Source organism: Physeter macrocephalus, chromosome 21, assembly GCF_002837175.3.
Source record: "Physeter macrocephalus isolate SW-GA chromosome 21, ASM283717v5, whole genome shotgun sequence".
Classification (NCBI taxonomy): Eukaryota; Metazoa; Chordata; class Mammalia; order Artiodactyla; family Physeteridae; genus Physeter; species Physeter macrocephalus.
The window spans coordinates 29,061,239-29,081,725 of NC_041234.1; the positions used below are offsets into that span (position 1 = coordinate 29,061,239).

The following is a 20,487-nucleotide window of genomic DNA, read 5'->3' on the forward strand; positions in this document are numbered from 1 at the left end:
TCAATGTCACTTCAAAACACCTAGCAGCATATCTATCACATATGAGTCACTTCAGTGATATTTAATATCATACATTTTTTTAGACCTCATTAACATTCATGTTCATCAATCCCTCCTTTGTTTCCCTATCCATTAGTCAGAAAGCTGATCCGCCCTTCAGGCTAGAACTGAGGCCCCATCTAGAACTGAGGCCCCATCTCTCCCATAAAAACATGTTGATCTCTCCCTAAACACAGAAAAAACAGGGAGCACATCTAATTCACTTTGCAGTTTCAACGTTTATTTCTGATACCAAAACTTGACAGCACACAAGGGGGGAAGAAAGCAATAGACAAGGAACAGCAAATAAATTTATCTTGCATGCCACTTTCAGTCAACAGGATGTGGCTCTCTAGATAGCTGTGTTTAGAAGGATTCTGAGGCTTCAGCCTCACTCAGGGGAAAGACTATTGCAACTGATTAGCAATATCTGTGAACATAAAAAAGAAAAAAAATGTAAAAATCAATGCTATATACCAAATAGTAAGGAACATAAATAACAAATACTGCTTCCCCATACTTTCCTCAACTCCCCACCACGTGTTTCCTAGGACTCCCAGCTAGAGCACATAAATACATTCCCATGGATTCTTTATCTCCCAATGACTCTAAGTGCCCAATCCAAAATGATATACCTACCCAACATCTCACTCAACCCAGAAGAAACCGATGGCACCAAAGTTGGCAGCAAAGTTGGCACTGGCTGTACCACCAGGGCCAATAATGGGGCCGGCGAAGGTCTGAGGAAATCTGGAGCGAGCATTCTGGTGGTATCTGGCCCAGAAGGTAAATGGGATTCTGGACCAGGGATCTCCAAAATCTCCTTCCTCGTCCCAGGTCAGCAGCTCAAACTCAATGTCATCCCAGCTCCAGGGCCCAGATACGGCCTCATCTCCAATCCCCATGCGGGTTCTTGCCTCAGCCCGGGCCTCAGCCTCAGCTGCAGCAGCATCCAGAGCATCCAAGGCCTCATCTGCGGCCTCCATGAATTGTGCAGTCCAGTCACGAGGGTCTCTCTTCTGAACCTGAGATGAGGAGTAGAAAATAAAACCCATAATAGTATTAGTTAATATTTATGAAGCACCTACTATATATTTAGCACCCTACTTTGTGCTATTGTTTATGTAGTAACAACAAATACCACCAATAATGTGGTACCTACCGTGTGCGATACCTAAAATCTCATTCCTGCTCTGGACTTTTCCCAGCCAGTCATACTTCATCCCTTAACCTATCGAGTCTTGCAGTTCCTCTATTACCTCTGCAATGAATCGCAGCACTTTCATCTTGCTAGTCTCATGGTAGGAACGGAGGCCCCAGAGGAACTCATACTCAGGAGGGTTGCTGTTGGGCACTCGTCTGTAGTCTAGGTACCTTAGAAAGAGGAGAAAGGCCTTTGTTTCTACCCAGGCAGAATGATAGTCCATCAATGCATAGTAATCTGAGATTCTGACATCCCAGATTTCAGGTAGCAACTCCCCCCAGTCTCATTCCTAAACACAGATTTACCCTCTAATAATCAGGCCTTTGAATTCCTGTGCCAGTGCTTCTACACAAAGCAGTCACCTAGGCCTGGAGGGTGGCCTGAGTAGGGTTACAGAAAGGACAACACTTAATTTCACCCCCTCTGTCACAGCTCTAGCTCCAAGTTCTTATAATCTTGTCATTGAACCACAGATAGGCCCATTGCAAAGCCTCAGCTAAGCCCAGCCTTTGGAATATCTACTGTGGGCGTGGTGGACAGGCTCCACTTGCAAGATCACTATACTGCAGGAAAATCCAACCACAAGGAGTATACTCAATAAATACTTCTGAGTACATATGTGTGTGTATATGCATAGGTATAGGTATAGTTAGTATAAGAAATGAGCATGGAAAGGGTTTTCTGAGGCTGACCAGCACACAGAATTCATGAAGACCAGACAAGGCTGCTTAGGCATCACTTACTTTTGCTTTACAAACTCGTAAGTGAGAAGTTTCCTCAGATCTCCAAGGAGGGGATGTCTTACCCTGATAGTAACAACAAAAAAAAAGGGATCCATAATCAGAGACTACGACATTGCCCAAAGGAAAGAAAAGAGTTTTCCAGCACAGAGGTCAGAGACAAGAGAAGAGGCAGAGAGGTCAGGACTATTTCCCCATCCACCCAGGTCACATCCTTGGGCTCTGTACCTCCCCAAACCAATTCCCTTAGACCACCAGGCTGATGCAATCCTGGGACCATCCTCTGTTGCCAAAGGATGATATAAACAGGCAAGAAATGAGAGAGCCCAATCATACCCAGGACGCAGTCCCATCTTGCGTAGTGCCTCCCAGAGGACAGCTGCAATGGGAGGCAAGGGGAGACAAGGGACGGAAAATGAGCATGGAAATCAGGCGGTAGCCAACTCCCAGCTGCTGGCCCAGCCACTCACCTTCACTGGCACGGTTGCCATTCATGAAGATGACACCCAAAATCACTAAGAGGAGACCCAGCTTGGGTGTGTCTTTGGTCCTAAAAAAGTACAAAAAGAATATATTTTCAGCAGTCATTTGCATGAGACACCCCAGGCAGCTTACCCATCTAGCTTCCCCAGTATTCCTCAGCTAGGGGATAATTCTACCCCAGGTCTGCCTATGACCTGCTATGTGACCCTGAATCCTGGACCCTGACCTCCTCGAAACTCCAGGAAAAAAGCATCACTGAGAAAGGCAATGTTCCACCTCCTTTCCCATCTTACGTTCCCAGTATGCCAGCCAGGGACTCAGGGGTACTGATGAGAATATACAGGTGTTCTTCCTTGTCAATTTCCTTCAGCTGAATTCCAAATTTCTACAGGGACAAGAAAACAGACTATAAAATTACAAAATCTAGCATAAGCTACCCCCACTCAGTACTACCCACACTCAGCTACTCCTTCGCCTCCCTGTGAGATTTGCTCTAAACTCCCAGTAGGAATCCCATGAATCTTTTAAATCAAGACTTTCCCGTGATATCTATCAAAAACAAAAACCAAAAAACCTTTCCCCATCATTCTCAGGCTGCCTTCTCACCTTCTCCAGAACAAAGCATGCGCGTTCAATGATTTCTGGATACACATCAGTGTATTCACGGATGATATCCCTCAGCATTTCTGTAGGAGAGAGGAGGGAGCACCTGAGCTGAGCAGGGGCCACAGAGCTGCGACCTCTTTGCCAGCCCTGCCCAGGGGAGCAGTCAGTGAAAAAGAAAGACCCAACCGTGTAAGGAGGGGATTGAAGAGGAGGGGACATATAAGCAAAGAGATGTCCACAGAGCACGGGGTGAGGGGGAGAGCAGAGCTCCAGGAGAGGGCACTGGATACCTACCTGAGCGCTTGATGGGCACCTTTGTGTAATCTTTAAGCATCAGGTACTTGACCAACTTATTCGCCTGGGAGGGAAAAAGGAAATCATTAAAGTTATAAGATATTTACAGAACACTTGGTTGAATTATAGATGGAAAGACAACAATGAAAAGAGCAAGGGGTGGGGGGAGAAGTGACTGGGGAGTTACAGTTCTTACTCTTTCCTGAAGAAGGGCCACATCTCGGGGCTGTGAGGCACCCAGGTTCTGTGAGGCACGCGAGTTGGGAGAGGGGCGCAGGTTTGGTGAGGGGCGCAGGTTCTGCCAGTCAGGTGGAACTGGCCAATCGGTGGGGATCCAGTCAGGTGGGAGCGGCCAGTCAGTGGGAAGCGGCCAATCGGGTGGAAGTGGCCAATCAGGGGGTAGTGGCCAGTCGGGAGGGCCTTGCCAATCTGGAGGACCCTGCCAGCCTGGTGGAGTCTGCCATCCAGGTGGAGTCTGCCATCCAGGTGGATTCTGCCAGGCCAATGGGTTCGGCCAGACAACTGGACCAGGCCAGACAATGGGGTTCGGCCAGATCACAGGGTTCTGCCAGATCACTGGGTTTGGCCAGATCACTGGGTTCTGCCAAGCAACTGGGTTTTGCCAGGCTGGTGGGGTCTGCCTAGCTGGGGGGCTCTGACGTGCTGGTGGGGTCTGCCTGGCTGGCTGGTTTTGCCAGCCTGATGGGTTCTGCCAAGCCAATGGGGTCTGCCAGAGCACATTGGGGGGTGCACCAGGTGGGCTCTGAGTGGTAACTGGAACCGGTGCAGACCTCCAGGTCCCTGGAGCCAGTGGGGCCCGCCTCTGATCCCCACTGCTGCTCTCTTCCACGTTCAAGTTATTAATCTGCATCATCAGAGAAAAGGAAGGTCAGGGTCACCAACTGTTTCTATGTCCTCACCACATCTATTCCAGGAAGGCCCCCTAAAACCCTCACCTGTAGTGACAGCCTGACCCACTAGCCAATGGTCACCCTGAGTCCTGGGCTTGTCTTTCACTGTCTTCCAGGCAGGAATTTCATCTCTGAACCAAGCCAGGAGCAACCCAAGGGTGGGGCCTGAGGCTTCTCCTCTTCCCATGTCCACCACTGGCTCTGCTTGTACCACCCTGGACAAATCACTCAAGTCACTTCACCTCTCTGGGGCTTAGTTTCCTTCTCGTAAAACTGAAACTATGATCCCTAGCTGGTATGAGGTACCTTGAAGATTTAGTGAGTGAGATAACCTGTGTGAATGTGCCTAGGCCAAGACCTAACACATGGTGGCTACTTTCAAAATGTAAAGTGAATTACATACAGGCTGTATATATTATGTGTCCATGTCTCATCTCCCCCTTAGTCTGTGGACACTCAGAGGACAGGAATTAACACTTTCACCTTTATCATCCCCTACAACCTAGTCAAATACAGACAGTTATATATATTCAGTTTTGTTTTGTTTAGAACAAATGAACAACCTCAGAGAAGAAAAGAGAGCGCCCAAAGCAAAGTGGAACTAGCAGGGATCTCACCTTGCGGGTCCTCTTGCCCCGAATTATAGTCCTGGACTCCAGATTCTGAGCCTGGGAACCATCTGCTGATGTCTGTGCAGCTGCACCATCAGATTCACAGATACCTGGGCATGGGTCAGCCCCTATGTCAGCCTGGGAAGTGGCTATCTTGGCATGGTTAACATTCTGGGTCTGGGTATCAGCTACTGGGGCCTTAGTGGTGTCATTCCAAGCCTTGAAGGCTGTCTTGGGCTGAGTGTTGACCATCTCATTGGCACTGAGAGACTGAGAGAAATTGTAGGTGGCATTTGGGCCCACCGTAGTAGTGGTATTCTGGGCCTTAAAGGCCATCTCCGACTTGTTGGCAGTTAACTCACTGGTGGTTGCTGCCTGGGAAAAATCATAGGCAGCATTTGGGCCCTTTGGGGGGGCATTCTGGGACTTAAAGGCTGCTGTAGGCGGCGTGTTGGGAGTCTCCTTGGCATTAAGAGCCTGAGAGAAATCATAGGCAGCATTTGGGCCTTTTGTGGTGGCATTCTGGGCCTTAAAAGCTGTCTTAGGCTTAGTGGCAGCTGCTAAAGCCTGCAAATCAGCCATCTCACTGGCTGTTGGGGACTGTGAACTCTGAGGAGTAGCATTCGGCGCGCTGGCAGCTGCTGTGGCCTGGTTGGTAGGCGGAGCCTCTGAGATCTGGATGGCCTCCATCAGGGTCTGCATAAGCAAGGTGCTGTCTTCCACGGAGGCCTCAGCCTACAAATACAGGGGAAAAAAATTAAATCTCTGGGTCTGCGAAGTGGGTTTGGGAGGATAGGGGAGAGAGAACACGCAAGGGAGGTGCAGGCGAGCGGTTGGTGCAAAAAGAGCAAGGCTGAGGAAGAGATCTAGCGGCCTGCGTGGGTTAAGGGATAACAAAACTTGTGGTAGGGGCTGAGTGGGGCAAGGGCTAAACAAGGGGTGGGGCCAAATGAGGAGAGTGGGCAAAGTGGAGGGGGGGTGCTGATCTAGGAGTGAGGTTAGAACAGGGCAATGCAGAGTGAGGTAGGAGCTCAGGAGGAGGCGGAGCAAGAGTGCCGCCTTGAGGAATTGAGGAGAATACGGGGGTCGCAGGGGGTGGGGAATGCTGGAGAAAGGGAGGGTGGAGGCGGGAGGTTGGGGGAGGGGGCGGCAGAGAGCTCTACAAACCTCAGGACTATGGAAAAAAAAGGTTCCTTACCCAACCAGGATTCTCTGGGCAGATTGCCCTGACTAGTAACAGGGTCTCCCCTTTCTCTGAGCAGGGACTGATGGCTGAAAAGGGACGACCCCCCCCACCCCGCGCCCTTAAACCATGGGAATTTGAAAAATGACGGAATCTAGGCACCAAGAAGGCAAAATCGGATCCAGGCGTCTGGACAGCCAAAGGGGCCCGGGGGGAACTGTCGGCTAGGGAAATGTTGGGGAGGGGAGTGGAGATCTCACCTGGAAGCCGAGGAGGCCCGCACCACAGTCCATTTTCTGAGACATGGTTCTTGTCCCTCTGGCAAGAGCAGAGCCTGGGGGGTGTGGAGGAGGAGTTGGGCGTTATACTACAGAGGGCAAATGCGAAGGAACAAATTTGGGGAGACGGTGGTGTTTGAGGTTTGATTGTGGGGGCGGATGAGGTGCTGAATGTGAGGGGAACGGGCCAGATCGGCGTGCGAAAAGTGAATGGGTGTCCGGATGGAGGTTCTGAATCCCGAGAAGCTACGACGGGGAGAAGCTTCAAATCGGGGTTCAGATAAGAGTTCTGAATCCAGGCAGATTGCGTTGGGATTCGCATTTGGGGAATTGAATGGAGTTTTCGAATCAGGAGGAATCGTATAACAGTACAGATCGAGGTCGAGAAATCTGTAGAGATTCTGAACGATGGGAGGGGTTCAGAGAGCGAACAGGGATTCTGAATAAGGGAGGATCAGGTGAGGGGTGTGTGAATCGGGGTTCGGGGAGTGGAAGAGGGATCAGAATCCGGGGTAAAGGGATCGGAATGAAAAATGGGGGGCCCGCACCAGGGGGCAAGATGCCCTGTCTGGGGGCTAATTCTCACCTTGCCTCAGGCCCCAACCCCAACCCCCTCGTTGCCTCCCTTCTTCACGACTCAGAGGATCGGGATTGCAGTGTTCTGCTCTCAGCAGCCGCACCCTCTCCTTGTCCAGGAGAAAATGCCAGCGCGGCAGCTAGGACGACCCCGCCTCTTCGCCTAATATACCACCCACCGCCTCACATGGTTGTACGCATGCGCAAGAACTGACCGACCAAATAAGAGTCCCGCCCGTTTCCCCAACAAAAGCTTCGCCCTGAAGACTATGCTGCGCATGTGCATCGGGAAGCAGTCCCGCCCCTTTGCCAACACACCACCCCACCACCAACCAGGTGGACAGTTTACGGCGGTCCCTCCCCTTCCTCTATATCCCCTCCCCCAAACAGATGCGCTGTGCCTCTAGATCCCACCCCTTGCCCCACACACCGGCCCCCTACCTTTTCCGCAATGCGTCTCTGTTCTATCCCTCCCTCTCAAGGCCCCTCCTGTCAGGTGGGCATGCAACTCCACCCTCTAGTCTAGCAGCACTTAGGGCACTATTAAGGAGGTCTCTGTGGGGTCTCTAATTGCAACAAGTGCTAGGCTCCTGCTAAAAATAAGCTCATCCACTTAGGGGGCCTAGGAAAAGGAATGGCCAGAGGATTCATTAATGGAGGTAGAAAAAGTCTGTGCCTGCCACGTGACTCTACATGATCTTCCCCCCCACCCAACAGCTTCCAGACTCATAAACATTAGCTTCTTTCCTGCCCTTTTGCAGCTCCAGCTATTTATTTTGTGTGTGGAGGCGGGGAGGAGGGGAGGGAAGGGCACAACGTGTACTTCACAGCACGATCTACTCTGGAGCTTGTTTTCCTCTCACAGCAGCCCCGGGAGGTGATGTCAGCATCTCCATTGTACAGATAAAGACGCTGAGCTACAGACATTACATGAACTAGACAAGGTCACTGAGCCAGTAAACAGAAAATGCAAAATGTGGGCCTGGGTCTTCCAGACCCTAAAAACCCCTGTTGCACCATCGCTGGCCCGGGGACTGAGGCACCCTCCCTTCTTCAGTTTGGGCAACAGATCCGCCCCACCTCCCCTGCTCTGTCAACACCTGTCCCAAACAAGCAAGGGTTCTATTCCCTGAGACCTAAGCTCACGCTCTGCATCCCGGAGGGCACAGGTGGAAGACCCCGCACCCCCTCCCCGCCTGCTCTACGTGGGTCCATCCCGGTGTGCAAATTGCTCCTTGGGGTCCACTCCCTGCTCCGTCAGGCCTCTTTGCTATGAATGGCACAAACGCTGTCCCTGAGGCCTTCCTGGTGCCTGCTGGAGCAGCCAGGACAATCAGGCACCTGTATGTCTGAGCCATGGCAAGCCTTGATTAAGAGTGAACGTTTGCCCTGCTTCCTTCCAGGGCTGGGCCTCAATTCGTGGAATGGAGTGCTGGACCAGTGTGTCACTAGCTGCATGAGCCCACTCAGGCCACTGGAATTCTCTGAGCCCGGCTTCTCAATGGGAAGCACAAGTAGCACTTACTGGGGTCCTACCCAACAACAAACATGCTGCACTTCCAGAATGACTGGAGAGGCTCAAAAAGGCAGAAAATGATATACAGATGTGAAATGACTCAAATTGAACTGAAACTCTCCAAAAATCCAAGGTAGATCTTTGTACACTTCACATTTGTTCTTGCATCAGCTCCTGCCAGGAGCCAACATATGAAAGGAAGCTAATGCTGGGAAGAACTGCAGCATTTGGTCCCCAAGGGCCAACATCAATTCTGCCTGGCTGGATGACTTTCCTCATCTGTTGCATAGCAACCTCCCCTGTCAAGCTGCCTGTTTTTCCTCAGCACTTCCTCTGTAAAGTGTCTGCAGTGAGACGTGATCAGACTCAGGAAAGGTCTGAAACACCATGTTATATGCTTTCTGCTCCCAAATCTGTATCTCCAGTTCTTGACTTGGCTTATGAGTTCTAGATCTATAATCCAACGGCCTACCTCACTTCTGCAATTGTCTCGGTATTTTTACAATTAACAGGTCCCATATATCCTCCTCCTCAGCACATTGTGTTTCTCCTTTAGTCATGCCCTTCTCTCTTAGAGAGATGGATTTTTGTTTGTTTTATTCATTGCTGTATCCCTAGCACCTAAAATGATGCCTGGCATATTTTATATGCTCAAAAAATATTTGTTTAATGAATGAATGAATCCCACCATCCACCCTACTGCTTACACAAGAAACTTGAGAGGCACTCTTTTTTCTTTCCTGTGATGAATTCACTTACTTTTACTCATTACACAAATAATGCATATTCATCATTAAAAATTCAAACATTACCTAAATATTTTAGAAATTAAGTAGCCATCACTCCAAATCTCACCACCTTGAGATAACTGCTATTAAGATTTTGATGCTACCTTTTCATACAACACTTTATGCATATATATTCTTACATAAACGGGATTACATTATATATGCCATACTTTAAATTGCATTCTTTTACTTACTGCCTCCTACTTTCTTTCACCTCTATACCCTCATCTGAGACATGCATTTTTAACAGCCATTTTTATATCCTTTCATGTTCAAACATGTTCCATGTTTTTTGTTTTACAAAAATTAAGATCATATTATATACACTGTAATGCATCTGATTTATCTTAGTTAATGCTAATCTACCTCTGATTCATTCTTTTACATTGCTGCATAATATTCCATAATAGGGATGGACCACAATGTATTCAACCATTTCCTCACTGATGGTAATTCATTTTGGTTTCAGGTGTTTTGGCAGAGGGAGGGAGCACATACCAACAACATTGCAATAAAATACTTGTACATATATCCTTATATTTTAATGCTCAATATTTATTCCTATGACATCAGATGCCCAGGAGTAAGACTCTAGGTTTGGTGTCATAAGACTTTTCCATTTTTTTTCCAATCTGATGTGTATTTTGCTGGTATCTCCTTGTGGTTTTAATTTACATTTCTGATAAGTAAGTAGTGGACCACATATTCATATAAGAATGGACCTACTGGATTTCTTTTGGAAAATACTTATGCAAGTCTTTTACCTATTTTTCTTGTGTTGTCTTTGTCTTAATTATTTTGGGGACTTCTTTGTACAGTCCTACAGATGCTTATTGAAATCCCTTAGAGCCAGATGTACTGCAAGTGTTTTTTTCACATTTTAGTAAGTGTGTATACTCTATACTATGTAACAGTTCCAACTGCAAGAGCCACAAAGGCCAGATATATTCACTTTTGCACATTCCCTTAGCAGCTAAGAGAATGTGATCTAGGATTTACCAGTGTGGTGGGGTCCTGAAGAGCACCATCGGGTTCAATGATTCACTAGAAGCACTCACAGAACTCAGGATAGGTGCTACATTCATGGCTATGGTTTATTACAATGAAAGGATACTGATTTAAATCCACAAAGCTAAAAGGTGCATAAGTCAAAGTCCAGGAGAGAACAGGGATGAGCTTCCAGTTGTCCTCTCTCAGTGGAGTTGTATGGCAGTGTTTAATTCTCCCAGCAAGATGTGTGATAACCAGGGAAGCTCACCTGAGCCTTGGCGCCTGGGATTTTACTGGAGGTCAGTCACGTAGGCATGGAACACCTGGGTGGCTAACCTTAGTTTACTCAGTCTTCAGCCTGTGCAGAGGTCAAACTAATGCCGCAAGCCTCAAGGCCCCACTATAAATCATACTCTTAACATAAACCATCTGTTGGCCCAAAGCCCCGGGTGAACAAAGAGACTCTAATCAGGCACGATATGCCAAAGGCTTAGAGGTTATCTCCCAGGGGTTTGTCAAGAGCTGGACCTTTCTTTGGAATGTGCAGACATTTTTCAGAATGCACAGGGTTTGAACACCCCAGACCTGCTGAGTCAAGTCTTCTACTGCACAGTCATAATTCCAACCTAACACTTGATCTGAAAGGAGTGATTCAAAGATTCAATGATGGAATTCAATGCCATATCTGTGATGGTGGGAGCAGGAACCGCAAGAAAATCCAGTTTCTAGGCACAGCATTGGTAGCAGGGCCAAGGGCAGCATCCAGTATACAGTATTCAGTGGTGACAGTAATAGTATCCAACCATGCCAATATTTATGGCATGATTTTTGAAATACAGCTGGGCCAGCTGCTCTTAGCAAATTATTTTATTAATTCTACGACTTTGACATACTTAAGAATTTTAAAAAAATTTTAATTAATTATGGATACACTGAAAATTGCAAAGATAGTACAGAGAGGTCTTATGTACCCTTTAGCTGCTTCCCTCAGTGAGCACATCTATATACGTATAATACAATATCAAAACCAGGAATTTGACATTGGTATCACGTGTGTATAGTTCTATGTCACTTTATCACATATGGAGGTTTCCACAGTAATCACAACAACCAAGATACAGAACTATTCTGTCACCACAAAGATTTCCCTGTACTACCCCTTTATAGTCACACTTACCTCCATTCCTGCCACTATCCCTAACCCTTAGAAGCCATTAATGTGTTCTCCATCTCTGTAATTTTAACATTTCAAGAAGGTTATAAAATTGGAATCATACAGTATGTCACATTTTGAGTGACTTTTTTCACTCAGCATAATGCCTGTGAGATACATACAAGTTGTGTGTTTTTCTCCTTTTTATTGCTGAGTACTATTCAATGGTATAGATGTGCCACAGTTGGTTTAACCATTCACCCACTGAAGTACATCTGTGTGGTTTCCAGTTTGGGCTATTAGAATAAAGCTGATATAAACATTTTTGTACAGTTTCTTCTGTGAACATAAGTTCTCATTTCTCTGGGATAAATGCCCAAGAGGGCAATTGCTGGATTGTGTAATAAGAGCATGTTAGGTTTATAAGAAACTTGCCAAACTTTCCCAGAGTGATTGTATCATTTTACATTCCCACCAACAATATGTGAGTGGATCTATTTTCTCCAAATCCTTGGCAGCATGTGCTGCATATTTTTAGGAATTCTGATAAATGTGAAATAATAACTCATTGTGGTTATAATTTACATTTCCCTAATGGCTAATGATGTCGAACATTTTTAATATGTGCCTATTTGCCATCAATATATCCTCTTTGGTGAAATGTTTCTTCATGTCTTTTGTCCATTTTTCAATTGATTGTTTTCTTTCTTTTTTTAAAAGTGTTGAACCTTGAGAATTTATATATTTTATGTATGAGTCCTTTGTCAGATATATGGTTCGCAAACTGGTTTCTCCCAGTTTGTAGCTTGTGTTTTCATCCTCTTAACAGAGTCACATGGCAAATTTTTTAGAAGTCCAATTTATTGATTTTTTTTTCCTTTCAAAGACTGTGGTTTTTGTGTCATTTCTAAGAACTCTTCAACAAGCCCTAAGGATCTGAAGATTTTATCCTATATTATATTCTAGAAGTCTTATGGTTTTAACTTTTATATGGGAGTCTATCATCCATTTGGATTTAAATTTTGAATGAGATGTGAGGTCTAGGTCGAGTTTTATTTAGGGGGATGGGAGAGGCAGAGCTACAGAAATCAATCTGATCATTCCAGCACAATTTGTTTAAAAGATAATCCTTCCATTGAGTTATCCTTGCACCTTTGTCAAAAATCAGTTGGCCACACTTGCATGAGACTATTTCTGAGTTCTCTGTTCTGTTCCATTGGTCTATGTGTCTACTCATCCATCAATATTGCAATAGTCTTGATTACTGTAGTTATACAATAGTCTTGAAGTTGGATAGAATTTTATTCTTCTTTTTCAGATTTTATTATTCTAGTTTTTCTGTTTTTCCATACATTTTGGAATAATTTATATCTACAAAGCATCTTCCTGTAATTTTGATAGCAACTGCATTCAACCTGTATATCAGTTTAGGGAGAATTAATATCTTTCCTATGTTGATTGTTCTAATCCATGAATACAGTATGTCTCTCCTTTTATTTTGATCTTCTTTGATTTTTTCATCAGCGTTTTGTGTATTTTGCTGCTGTTGGGTGGAGTGTTCTATAAATATCAATTAGATCCTGTTGGTTGATGATGTTGAGTCTATCTGATTATGCTTTTTTTCAAATTTGGGAAGTTTTCAGCTGCTTTTTCAGCCCTTCCTTCTTCTCTCCTTCTGTGACTATGATGACACCTATGTTAGATCTTTTGCAATAGTCCAACAAATACCTGAAGGCTCTATTTATTTTTGTTTTTCAATCTATTTTTCTCTGTCAGATATAATTTCTATCATTTCACCTTTAAGTTCACTAATTCATTCTTCTGTCATCTTATTCTGCTGTTGAGTTCATCTATTGGTTAAGTTCATTTAATGGATTTTTCAGTTCCTAAATTTCTTTTTAATTCTTCTTTATATCTTCTATTCTGTTGGAGATTTTCTATTTCTTTGCTGAGACTTTCTATTCTTTCATGTGTCCTATGAACAATTGCTCATTGAAACATTTTTATCAAGGCTGTTTAAAAACCCTTGTAGATGATTCTAATATCTGTCATCTTGGTGTTGGTGTGTGTTGACTGTCTTTTCTCATTCCAGTTGTGATTATCATAGTTCTTGATATGACAATTTATTTTCAATTGCATCCAGGATATTTTGCATCTTATAAGGATCTGAATCTTATTTAAATCTTCTGGTTTACCACATGTGGGTGGAAGTCCACATTCCTACTCAGCCTCCACTGATACCTGGGAGAGAGGGGCTTCTTGTTACTGAGGGCTAAGTGAGAGTTCCAGCTCCATATTAAGCTTTTACTGATACCACCCTGATTGCGAGAGACCAGGTGCCTAATTACATAGCCAGGGAACTCACCACCACGTCATTGCTTGGGATCCAAGTTCCCTAGAGAGCATGCCATCTTATCTCCTACTTTCAGGGTCATCTCACGTTTGGTTTATATATAATGCTCAGGGACAAACAGGGAAGAGTACATCTATACCATTTACCTCTTCCTGCTGGAAGCAGAAGTCCCCAATTCTAGTTGGGGACTTTTAAAAAATTATAACTATTGAGATTTCTAATGTAAAATCATACTATAAGAAAAAGTAATTTGATCACTTAATTAACAATATATATTGCAGTCATTTTGATGTCTTACATGACTTGCTGAAATAATAAAAACAATATTGGGCAATAATCTGAAAAAGTAACATCCCTTTCTTTTTCTTGAAATGATTTTACCATTTCACCATTTAGAATGTTTGCTGCTTTTTTATAAGTAGCTTTCAAACAACATATTTAGTAGTTTATTTCTCTTCCTATTTTACTTACAGTTACTCATGTTTCTTTCTGCCTTGTTCCCAAATCTAACCCATCGCCTCTTCTTGTTGATTCTACCATTTTAAGTACACCTTGATTCCATTCTATTCTCTCACTTTTCATCATCCTGTTGCTAGAAGGATGAATGAAGAGAGGGAGAAATGGAGAGAGAAAAGTTGAAAAGAGAAGGGGATGAAGAGAAAGAGAAGGGAGGAAGGAAAGAAGAAAAAAGAAAACAGTAATAAAAGAAGAATGAGTGACAATAGCAGTTGCAAGTAAATGGAATTATTAAGATAAGGAGAAATAAGAGAATTGAGAAGGAATGGATACTAAGTTGAAATAGTCAAAGCAGGAGGAAAGAGAATGAGGAAGTAGAATGCATAAGGGAGAAGAGATGTAGGATGGAATAGTGTGAAAGGGAGGTGGAAGGAGAAAGAGAGATAAAGGGGTAAATGAAAAAGAAAGGAAAATAAACAAGGGGAAGGAAGAAAAAGAGGAAGAAGGGTGTAGAGAAAATAACTAGGGAGGAAAGAGAAGTGTCTGAAGTAAGAGGGGCAGGGTGGAGGAGGAAGAGGAAGGGGGATGGGGGGAGAGGGAGAAGGAGGAATGATGTGGAATCACACCTCACTATTGGCAGATTTCACTCTGCAGAGAGAAGAATGCTTAATGTTAGAACTTCTTTTCTTTCTCCTCAAATACCTAGTTCCCTTTATATTTGGTACCCATCAAAGTGCCAGAGGTCATTTCTCACAGGACGTCACTCTTGCCTGGAGGTAAGACCACTGTGGTTTTCAACCAGTAAGAGCCACGTGCCCCAGGTTTTGAATAGATAAATCTGTGTGTGATACTCAGCATTTATCACATACTTTCTGCTGCTCATTATTCATCAGGTATGGATATTATCTGACAAATTTAGGTATGCAGGAAATGTAAGTTTTCTTTTTCTCTGCAACTCAACTTGAATTCTGTCAAGTTCCCAATCTATTGAGTGGTTGAAACTCAACTCCAGCAGTGTGGAGTTCTCCTCACCCCATTCTTTGGGATTGTGTGCAAGTTTTGGTATCTTAGTGTCAAAACATCAGGATGGGTGATATATGTTGAGTATCACATATCCATGCCAGCATGACATGATGTCATATCTGGTTTACCAATGTTTGTCCAAGCAGGTAGCTGTTGAGTTGAGCTTCATTCTTTACCACAAAGCCCCTTTTGGGGTCTGACTCTCTCTGAGGGTGTCATATCCCGCTCATATACATGGGAAATATTCTGCTACTCCTATCATATTCTGAGGATTGTTCATCTCTGTGAGGCTGTCTTTGATTAACATATTCTTCTTATAGTCCCATGATATCCTGAGCTGAGAGAAACTATGTGAGGAAGCCCAAAGCTCAGAAAGCATATAGATACCACACAACCATTTTTATTTTGTAGTCTTGTCCTTGTCCTCTTCCTGGCCTTACCCAAGAAGTGAGGCACAAGGCCACATTGCTAGAGGATCTTACAAACCTATTTTGGGTTTCTTCCCATCCCTGGAACACAGGGTCTAGGTTTCTCCTTTTTTCAGTAACCCACAATATCTACTGACTTCTTACTTCTTCTTTGCTTTTCTTCCCAAAAGAATGAATATGAGGCTAGAGATACAGTCTTGAAAAGAAGTGCTAACAAGAACAAAAAGCTAAACAAACTAAAAATCAATGACTTTTCTTGGACTTGAAAGAGAAACAAGGTTTCAGAGCAAACCACCATCCTGAAATATTGAGGGACAGGCAAATCAAGAGTCACAGACAAGATCTGCTTACCTAAGGCAGAAGCCACTAGAGCCATAAACTTGTAGGAACTCTTAAATGAAAATTTTGACAAACTGCTAGAGGCTGAATGTGGACTAGAATGAGAGTGAGAAACTCCTGGGAGTGGTAGTCTTGTTGAGAAAGCACACTTTCATGGGCTTTATTTCCAGGAATCTCACCAGGTTCTCACAGTAAAGATCTGAGAAAGACACCTTGGCAGCCCCAGCAGGAGGAGGGTGAGAGTCTTTGTGATTATCCTTGTGAAATATGCCCAGAGCCTTATCCATAACAACGTCCTACTTTCCAGGAGGAAGGACTACCAGAGCCCTGTCCCAGAGCCATGAAGGCAGGACATTATTTTTTTTCACTCCAGCCCCCCTCTAGCTTTCTTGTCTCACCTAAGGTGTGTGTGTGGCAGAGGGGGAGTTGTGTGGGTGGAGGTGTGGGGACTATACAAGAAGAAGTACTTGTAAGGGTCACAGGCCCTCTAAAACACTGAAATTTAATTGGAATATTACAAAATACTCCCTTTCCCCCACATCATACTACCATACCAACAGGGCTCCACTATATTATACTGGATTATAGCTGAACGAGCTGCAAGACAGAGACTTTCTAAGGAAGCCCAAAGTCAAGAGAGGAGACAAAATCAAGGACACTAGAGGAATATGAAGCCTCTGCCACCTGTTGCTAAAGTAAATTAACATAAATCTTCACAATAGAGGCCTCTCTCTCTCTCAGTTCCTATTGCCTGTCCAGCTTTCAACAAAAAATTACAAGGCACACCAAAAGGCAGGAAGAAAAAGTCTGAAGAGACAAAGCAAGCATCAGACTCAAATATGACAGAGCTATTGGAATTATTAGGGAATTTAACATACTATAATTAATATGTTAAAGGCTCTAATGAAAAAAGCAAACAACATGCAAGAACAGATGGGTAATGTAAGCAGAGAGATGGAAATCCTAAGAAAGAATCAAAAGGAAATGCTAGAAATAAAAAAATCTCATGACAGAAATAAAGACTGCATTTGATGGGGTCATTAGTAGACTGGACACAGCTGAGGAAATAATTTGTGAACTTGAAGACAGGGCAAGAGATACTTCCCAAACTGATATAAATAGAAAGAAGAATGAAAAAAAACAGAACAGAACATTCCAGAATTGTGAGACAATGTCAAAGGATACAACTATGTCATACTGGAACACTAGAAGGAGAAAAGAGAGAGAATGGAACAGAAGAATACTACAAATAATAATGGCTAAGACTTTTCCAAAATTAATTAAGACAACAAATCACAGGTCCAAGAAACTCAGAGAACACCAAGCTGGTAAATACTAAAAAATTTACACTGAGGAACATCATATTCTAACTGCAGAAAACCAAAAACAAAGAAAAATATTGGAAGAAGATAAAGGAAAAAAAAGTTTCTAAGTATACTTATATCAGAACAAGGATAAGAATTACAGACTTCATCAGAAACCATGCATGCAAGAAGAGGGTGGAGTGAAATATTTAAAATGTTAAAAAGAATAAAATCCAGTGACCTAGATTTCTATGGCTAGCAAAAGTATCATTTTAAAGTGAAGGAGATATAAAGACTTTCTCAGACAAAGACTGAAGGAATTCATCACCAGTTGATCTGCCCTGCAAGAAGTATCAAAAGATTTTTCAGGCACAAGGAAAATGATATAGGGCAGAAATGTAGAACTACATAAAGACAGGAAAAGCATCAGAGAGGGAATAAATGAAGCTTTCCTTCAAAGAGGAAATGAAAACTACAATTATAGATATTCTGCGATGCTTTAATCAAAGGAAATTTATGCAATATATTTTTCCATTATTAAACAACTACATGCAGTTCACAATAGAAATATTTCAACCATAAACATATAGCAAGGATAAATAAAAGGATGAATTAAGTTATGGCACACAATTAATAAACAAAAGAAGATGTATTAATATTAGACATAGTACTTTAAGGCAAAACATTCTAGATTAAAAGTTCATTGCATAATATAAACAGAATAATATACAAATCATAATTTAATAGATGTGCAAGAAGGAATAATAAAGCCAAAATCATATCATGCTATTATAACACCCCTTTCTAAGTGAATGATAGACTAATCATTCAAAATATGATTCTTAAAACTCTTCAAAGATACTGTTCATTGAGGCCCAAACATAAAACATTATGGTGCCTCAAAATGAGCATTATGGAATTCTTAAATCCCTCTTCCATGCTTTCTGGAATGGAGGTAACTTGATTTCATCTCTTTCATTTACATATGTGTAAGAATGTAGAAAGAAATTTTAAAGTACTGTATGCTTAAGAGGTGCTATGTATTGTGGTAAGTGCTGGGGAAATAATGATGAGCAAAAACACACATATTACCTGCTTTCAAGGACTAATGGATCTCAGTCTAATGTAAACAAACTGAGCCCAGTCACACTCACACAATTTTAAGAAACCTTACTGAGTTTTTCATGCCAATTTGTATCACAGGATCAGCCAAACTGACATCTCGAGGTTACATCAAATGATTTTTTTATAAACTTAAATAGGTTACACCTTCCTTCATACTCCACATTTCCCTTCCAGTTAATTCCTCCCTCCCACCACCCAGCAATTAATATTCCATTAATAAGCAGAAGGTTACCAGAAGAGACAAGAAGAAGAAGCCTGCAAGTAGAACTTCCACACAGTTTGAGGATGTTTGATATTTTATCAGATGATCTTGCCATAAGGGCTCTTGGTATCTTGTGACACACAGGCCCTCTATCACTTGCATTGGCAAATCCAGAGGTATATCTCAATGTTCTCATATACCTGGGATATGACTTAGCTCCATATGTGTCTTTTAATGTTCAGCATCAATATAAAACTTCTAAACCGCCTAATTTGAGAATCGCAAAGCTTTAACGACAACTATAACAAGGAGCTGGGCTTAGACAAGTCATCACATACTTCAGCTTTATGGCATTTCCTGATTTCATTTTATGAAACAAAGATAATCTGAAAAGCACTGGGATACCATACCAACTCCAACATTGTACACACACACACACATGCACGATGGTAAATGATATATTCCACCTGAGACTGTTTTTTAGTACATGATGCTACATCAATTATTTTGACATAACATTTTCCATGACATTAAAAAGCCTTTGCAAACTTCCTTTACAATAACTATGCAATATCCAATGATATGAATTTACCCATGACTAATTAACAAAAGTATTATTTCTATTTATTTTTGTTCATTAAATCATCATTGTGGTGATTTTTTTCCCCACAAACTTCGGTGCATATTTCAAATTATTTTCTCATGGTACATTATTAGAAATGGAATTACTAGGTCAAAGTTGTATGCACTATTTTAAGGTTGCTATTCAATAATACCAAAACGCTTTCCAGAAAGAGCTTGATCAATACTAGTAATGTAGAAGAGGTCACATGTACCTCTGATAGTGTTGAGTGTTTGCTTGAAAAATATTTTCCAGTTTGATAGACAAAATGATATTTAACTGATTTAAATTGCATTTCTTTCATGATTAATGAAGTGGAACACACTTTCAGTGTTTATTAGACATTTGTACTTCTGCTGTGAGAGTTCTTTAAATATTAAGATTATTAACCTTATATCTAGCTCATTTGCTGCAATTTATTTTTTTAGTTTGTGGCTTGCCTCTTAATTTTGTTTATGAATTCTTGATCTAGGAAAAAATATAAACCATTACTTTCTTTTCCATTGTCATTTCCTCTATATTTTTAATGCTACAGATGTCCTTCCCAATCCAAAAGCCAAATAAATATTCATTTTTCTGGAAATTAATTTGGAAATGTGTATTTAGGGCCTAAAAATACTTTCTCAGTAACTACCTTTCAAGACTATGCTCTAAGTGGGAAATGATAAAATCTGAATTATTTTGATGATTTTCATGACAGAAGCATGAAGTATAAAGTAAGAAAACACAATACAAATTCAGCAGGATATTCACTGGGACTTTTACAGTTGCCTCAAAATTTTGGTTAAAGCCACATAGCTTAAAAAAAAAAAAAGATGCCAAGTATCCCCATATTCTAAAGAGAGCCACCAAGGAGTCCTGAACACAATCCAATAGGGCTTAGGCAGGAGTGGCAGACTACTCATGTTACTGATACTTATTCCATTCCTTCTCAGCCCAAATGTACTTAGAGACTAGAAAGAATTAGAGAACAATTTACAGTGTTGTGAGTCCTTGGCTTGGGAAAGAGTGTCTTTCCCTCCCTTGAGGAAGGGAAGGGCATACGACTCCCTTGCCAAAGCCATGTGAAGAGGGATCCAAAGAACCACTTATATAGATTGGGGGAATCTGCATGAGATAAGAAGAGAGGGGAGTATTTTATCACATTTCGGATAGTCAACAGTTTCCCTCCAGATTGGAATTTCTGATGATTACTAAGGTTTGACATGCTCCTAAAGACCTCTCTACGTTGAGTGCATTCCTATGGCTTCTCTTCACCATGTA

At 42.6% G+C, this 20,487-nt stretch overlaps 1 protein-coding gene across 3 annotated transcripts in view; it reads right to left on the minus strand.

Annotated features, from left to right (window-relative positions):
• Window positions 1–258: 258 nt before the first annotated feature.
• The window catches only part of MAGED1 (MAGE family member D1), an 86,264-nt gene continuing 66,035 nt past the window's right edge, over window positions 259–20,487 (minus strand). For 2 of the 3 annotated variants that reach the window (XM_007123406.4, XM_024117651.2), the window contains 12 exons: window positions 6,332–6,405; window positions 4,895–5,623; window positions 3,563–4,231; window positions 3,367–3,430; window positions 3,073–3,152; window positions 2,760–2,851; window positions 2,454–2,533; window positions 2,320–2,362; window positions 1,987–2,049; window positions 1,299–1,413; window positions 679–1,064; window positions 259–469 (listed from right to left, as the gene is read on the minus strand). In XM_007123406.4, the coding sequence (XP_007123468.1) occupies window positions 687–1,064; window positions 1,299–1,413; window positions 1,987–2,049; window positions 2,320–2,362; window positions 2,454–2,533; window positions 2,760–2,851; window positions 3,073–3,152; window positions 3,367–3,430; window positions 3,563–4,231; window positions 4,895–5,623; window positions 6,332–6,376 (2,358 nt within the window). In that variant the 5' untranslated portion in view covers window positions 6,377–6,405 and the 3' untranslated portion in view covers window positions 259–469; window positions 679–686. Of the gene's footprint in view, window positions 470–678; window positions 1,065–1,298; window positions 1,414–1,986; window positions 2,050–2,319; window positions 2,363–2,453; window positions 2,534–2,759; window positions 2,852–3,072; window positions 3,153–3,366; window positions 3,431–3,562; window positions 4,232–4,894; window positions 5,624–6,331; window positions 6,406–6,935; window positions 7,092–20,487 lie in introns of those variants that run through there. The other variant, XM_024117652.2, reaches the window with a different exon arrangement.